This window comes from Heterocephalus glaber, unplaced genomic scaffold (genome assembly GCF_053883595.1).
Source record: "Heterocephalus glaber isolate CG9 unplaced genomic scaffold, H.glaber_assembly_v1.0 deba00001572, whole genome shotgun sequence".
In the NCBI taxonomy this organism is placed as follows: Eukaryota; Metazoa; Chordata; class Mammalia; order Rodentia; family Bathyergidae; genus Heterocephalus; species Heterocephalus glaber.
Genome location: NW_028258357.1, coordinates 25377509 through 25383508, shown reverse-complemented (window position 1 = coordinate 25383508; position 6000 = coordinate 25377509). Strand labels below are relative to the sequence as shown.

The 6000-nt window shown below is 38.8% G+C and overlaps 1 protein-coding gene across 4 annotated transcripts in view; it reads right to left on the bottom strand.

The window, feature by feature from the left end:
- Window positions 1-3183: 3183 nt before the first annotated feature.
- Stk38l (serine/threonine kinase 38 like) overlaps window positions 3184-6000 on the bottom strand; it is an 80958-nt gene continuing 78141 nt past the window's right edge. For all 4 annotated transcript variants that reach the window (XM_004844755.3, XM_087192788.1, XM_021258324.2 and 1 more), the window contains 2 exons: window positions 3673-3764; window positions 3184-3569 (listed from right to left, as the gene is read on the bottom strand). In XM_004844755.3, coding sequence (XP_004844812.1) covers window positions 3442-3569; window positions 3673-3764 — 220 coding nt within the window. In that variant the 3' untranslated portion in view covers window positions 3184-3441. The remainder of the gene's footprint in view (window positions 3570-3672; window positions 3765-6000) is intronic.

Below are 6000 nucleotides of genomic sequence, written 5' to 3'. Positions count from 1 at the left end.
AGTTTTTATTCTTGTCTTACCTACAATGAAAAAGCCCTCATACCACCAAAATAATTTTGGAAATGCTGGATTCAACAGCATGATGATTATTTTTCTAGACAACTGCTGGATTATATTGCTTTTTAAAAAATAATTAAGGTATTTTTATTACTTTATTCTTTAAAGCAGCAATATCCCCACATTATCATAAAAAATCTGAAATATCTCTTAATAGTCCCAACTGTCTTATATTTATTCTAAATGTTTGTTTCATTAAGATTTTCCAGAAATAAGTGCACTTCTAAGAGAAAATAAATTTTAAATAAAACAGCAAATAATGATGGTTGTATCAGTCATTTTGAATGTTCTGAATTTTTAATAACAATGTTTCTAGTAGTGAGGGATCTCTATGGATTAAAATCTCAATTATTAATGTGCTTGTAGACCATCAAAAGATAGAGGGTGTTTCTTTTACCAGTACAGACTGATTGTCTAAAGAGGTTTTGTACACTAAAACACCAAAAGTAAATGTACTTAAAGATTTTAAAATTTACAGTTTTATACAAAGATATGAAAGGGTTTGAAAAACAAAAAAGTACGCTGTTAAGGAAATAAATGAAACCCTATCTTAAGCTTCAGGAAAGAACACTTTTGATATTCCCTATTTGGTATTTTTCCATTAAACTAACTAGCTTATTAGATCAGCTATATATTTCATTTAGAAGTGGCTGGCTAAAAAGCAATTCTGTATGGGCTGGGGGTTTAACTCAGTGGTTCCACCACCTGCCTCGCAAGCGCAAGGTCCTGAGTTCGATCCCTGGTACCAAAAAAAAGCAATTCTATATTTCCAGAGAGCACAATGCTTTAATACATTTAAAGATTTAAAGCTATGGTAATAAATGCATAAAAGAAAATATAATTTGCTTTAATATAAAAGATTTTAATAAAAAAGTCAGTCTACATTAAATCAGGAAACCAATGAATCTGAATTTTACAAGCTTTCTACATACTTAGAAAAAAACCCCACATTGTTTATATTAAAACTTTTAAAATTCAAAATAGAGTCTAATTTAAAGAAAATGTCAATATGCCCAGTTGATTAGACAGGGTTTTATCATTTAAATTATTCACCTGAAATATGGGAAATGTATAATAGAGAAAAGTAAACCTCAAGGTTCCTCTGCAAATCATCTAGTTAATGTGCATCAAGAATCAAATCTTAGCTTCCAAAGGGCAGACACAGTCTTTCACTGCTTTTAGATAGGCACTTAAGAAATGCTTTTGATGAGGAAAAATCCTGAAGATGTGGATCACTCTAACTCCAAAGAAGAAACAGACTAAACAAACTTTCCACAATGTCCCTCTCACTGCCAAGAAATCATATCCATTTCCCATTTCTGATAATAATGAGGGAAATGAAACTAAAATGCCCCATTTCTATGCAATTAAAAGGTAAACTTGGGTAATTCAGCTCCTGTGCACTAATCTCAAATACTCTCAGTCCACCTGAATTAGCGATACTTTCTGTACCAGGATAGCTATTGCACTTGAACCAGAGGGTGTTGCAATTTCTTCATATCTTACCTGTTCATTGTCACACTAGCAAAGCAGTCCTCTTTTAAAAGAGAAAGTAAATTTACATAAAACACTCATTTTGAATGTGTCCAATAGCCAGGAACCTCTACTAATTAAAATCCCTTTAAACGGGATGAGCTGGAGCAAGAAAATCTCATAAACCCCAGCAGGCATTAAAGATTTTTTTCTTTTTTTAATAAAAGGTAGTTAAGGTTAGTCAAACTGAGATAACCCCAGAGTTTTCCTAGCTCCTTCTAAATACACAGCCACATGATCCAGACTAGGAAAATAGAGATGAGCCAGTAGATGAACAAAATAAGGACTCAACAAATACTTGAAGCAATCAAAAGGAAAGGTCGCCCTGTGGCCTCACTGATACACTGTGGCATTACCCAGTGCAGCGTTTATAACAGCTCTGAAGCTCTGCACCATGTTCCTAGGTAATCCTCCCCCTAGAGAGACGCTGTTACAAATTAACCATCATTGTAGGTTTCGATCACAGACCAATTGTAATTCTATCAATTAAGAAACAGTTAAGATAGAAATGAGGCCATTCTTCAATAAACTTATAATTCCTCAACTGGAACATACGAAGTTCACATCCTGGAAAGTTGTTTTAGAATTAAAATGTTGAGCAAGAAAAGATAATTTCTTGGGGAAATACCCAAAGACTTCGATGCTGACATGATTCCCCATCTCCTAGGCACCCCCCTGGCCTGCACGGGCTGTCTTAATTCCATTGGCACCGACCAGTGATGCAGCCACATGACAGCACTGCCGGACAGGTGGGTCTCCACCAGAGACCTGTCCCGCCTGGACACAGCATTCCCGCAGGGAAGTACAACCCCACCCCACCATGAGCATCTACTTTGTCCAGGATCTTTGGTACATCTGGAGCAGAAGAAAACAATGGCACAGTAATACAAGTACTATCAAAGGAAACTTTCTCAGCAAAAGAAAGAAAAGCTAACCAGGCATGATATATAACAACTTTCTATAAAACCAAAGTAAATAGTTCTTGTTCTTACAAATCCATTTACATGATCAGAAGTTCGACATTTAAAAAAATAGCTTAATAAAAATATACTAGGTTCTAAAAGCAGCCTTCATGGTCATTTCTGAAATTCAACTCAACATAATCAAATTAAAGTAATGCCATGTCTTCTTGTTAAAAAAAAAAAGTCCTCATGTCACAAAGCAACTTTACGTTTTATGTAATACAGTACATCTCCCTATGAGTACATAGACTATGTATATCATCGGTATTTCTGAATGCAAAGTAAAAACCTTAATGGAAACTTTTCACTCCCTATTGTGCAGTTTGTGTAGTAAGTTGATGATAAATTCTATTTTTAAGGAACCAGTGTATTTCTTAAAAGCATTACAGAAATTGTCTTCAGATATGTTCTACAGGTGTCCAAACCAATAGAGCAAATGTTCTAACACCAGCTGTGGAAGATGGCTTTTACTGATGCATCCAGACCCATAAGATCTGCAGAGAAACAGCAGTGCTGCAGTGCTGCCTACAGCTGGCCAACGCTGCATTAGATCTCTCCTGAGTCCCAGTTCAAAGTGAGAGCACACACAGGCGGGATGGACCTCACTACGCAGGCAGGCAGGGTAGTCAGATGGGGATGTACATTCCTTTTATTCCAGTACCTTCGTATAATAAAGTTAACAAAAATAATAAAATATTTTTTTAAAAAGCCAGCTGGCACTGCCAACCCATTCCTGTACCAGTCTTAGAAACCCTAGTCCTGCAGAATTTCCTCTGTCGCCAGTGAGCACTGCCATCCTTAGGAGACTTCAGGGTCTGGAGATCTGCACTGAGCAGGCCCGGGGTGCAGCTACCTGAGTGCTCATGGTTGTGGGCATGGTGGAACTCCCTCACAATTTCCCAGCCTTCATGTAAGTGGGGATGGAGCCACGCTGAGTCAACCCTTCAAACCTCTTGTAGGTGTAATTGAGAAAAACCCAGTCTTTGGACTTGTAGTCTGGTTCTGCAGTATTTGGCACTAAAAAGACAGAAAAATTCACCAAGAGCAAAGTACTCTCATTAATGTAATGACATCTTCACAGACTTTTAATAGCTTGGGTCACATTACAGAACTGTCTTACCTGGCTGTAAGATATCAGACTCAGGGAAGTCATCAAAATTTGAAGTATCATCAATGCTCTTGATTTCTATAGGGATTGCCGCCGGCCTTTCCCTATAAAAAGGTATTGAGCAACCATGGTAAACTTGATTTTTCAACGAATCTTCCTGCAAGTTCTTCATGTTATTTTATGGATATCAGAAAGGCCAAGGGCATTTATTGTAGATTTGAGAATAGTTAAGTGGATTTCAAAATAGTTAAGTGTGATTTTTTTACTGAAATCTTTTCATTTACCTGGATTTTTCATACTTTTGTGCCAACACTTTCTCACACTACTTGTTAAGTGGAAAAACAAGAACTAATGAAAGGAAAAGTAAATAAAACAGAAGAGATTTTATTTAAAAGACTATATAAAACATGAGGGATATTGCACAGACTGGATCCTATGTCATCGGGGCTAAGTGATTTAGGACTAGAACTGTTCTAGCAGAAAATCTATAAATCCATACTCTTAAGTGAAATAAATTGGACACACATGTTTAAATACCACATCGTTTCTCTGGTGTGAGAAATTGAAAGTGGAAATGAGAACTGAAATGCATCTGGATGTTGGGCAATGGGAAGAAAGTGTTCAAATGGGAAGGGGAACAGGGAGGGGGGAGAGAGAAAGGAAGGAAGGGACAAGAAAAAAAGTGGAAATAGAAGAAAAAATGGAAACTAAGTTTCTGTACATAGGGAGGGGAGGAAGGTTATAGGGGGAATAGGATAAAATAAAATTTATATTTTTAAAATCCAGAGTCATTTGGGAAAGTGAGGGCACAAAGGATGAAATCTAAACACAGAAGCTTCTCAGTCGTGCACTGTAAGAGAATTAGGGACATTAGGGTAAAACAAACCAGTCACGAAAATGCTTGCTTATGTTAACAAAACTAAGCTATAGAAACACTTAAAAGAAGCTGCAGTTTTTATTTCTTTTTCAATCATTATTGACTGGATTTACTAAGTTTACCAAATTATGTAAAAGCATGTACTGTATGTACTTTTACCAGAACTATTCCAACTTATCTACTTAATATGCTAACTTAATAAATTAAGTTTAGTGGAAAGAACCACAGACCTTGGATCTCTGAGACCTAACCTTTCTTCTCATTAACTAGCACTATGAGGTTAGGCAGGCAAAACCCCTGCTATGACTGTCGCCACATCATGAAGCCAAGGGACAGGACCGGTAGTCTCTTAAGCACCCTTCCAACTCTACAAAGAAGGGCTATCAGCCAGGTGTGGCGGTACAAACCTGTAATTCCAGCATTCTGGGAGGCTGTGCAGGGGGATCTCGAGTTGGTGCCCAGTTTGGGCAAATTACTGAGACTGCTCTGTCTCAAAAAGTAAAAAGGTCAAGGGATGTAGCTCAGTGCAAAGGCACTGGGTTCAACCTCTAGTACCACAAAAAGAAAGAAAAGAGAGAAGGGGCTCATATTTGTCTTCAATGAGATGATGCAAGAAAAAGCAGCAGTCAAGAGTCAGGGCTCCAGGGCCTGTGGATGTAGCTCAGTGTTAGGGCACGTGTGAGGCCCCAGGTTCAATTTCCACCACAAACCACACACAAAAAAGGATTAAGATTCCAGACTTATACTGCCTGGGCCACACCAGCTCTCTCATTCACTTAGCTGTGGCCCTGTAGGCAAATTCCAGTAGTAGCTCAGTTCGCGAACTTGATTCTTTCCACAATTCTGGTAGCAAACCGAGATGGACAAGAACTAAAGTCAAATTCAATGGTTAGGTTCAACGTTGACCTAACAGAGAAATTTGGATCGGTTTTCATTTAGATCAATCTATGACCAAATCGTGGAGAACTCAGTTCAAGAACCGAGGTACCACTGTACTTCTCCATGCCTTAAGTTTCCTCATCTGTAAATCAGTTCCTCGCTCATAGGGTTTATCATGAGGATAAGAGGAGAAATGCAAGCTAAGTACTCATAGAAGGGCTGCACATACAAGCAATGATCAACCTATCACGGTTATTATAATAGGCGGGATCGGAGTGGGATCTCCAAGGAGGTCTACACCGAGGAAGTGACACGAGCTCTTCAGAAGGAAGAGGCAGGGCAGGCCAGGGCAGGGCAGGGCAGGGGCAGAGGTAAGAACAAGCCCTGGCAGAGGAGCATTCTGGCTGGAATGAGCAACAGATGAAAGAACTCTGAGAAGTGACCCATCCAGGTGTGGCAAGATTCCCTGCAGGCCCATCAAGGGCTCGTAGCTCATTCTTGGTGCAAAGGGAAGGAGGGAACAAGGCGCCATCAGACTGGTATTTCCCATGTGCTCGGTGCACAACACTGGACTACAGAAGGCA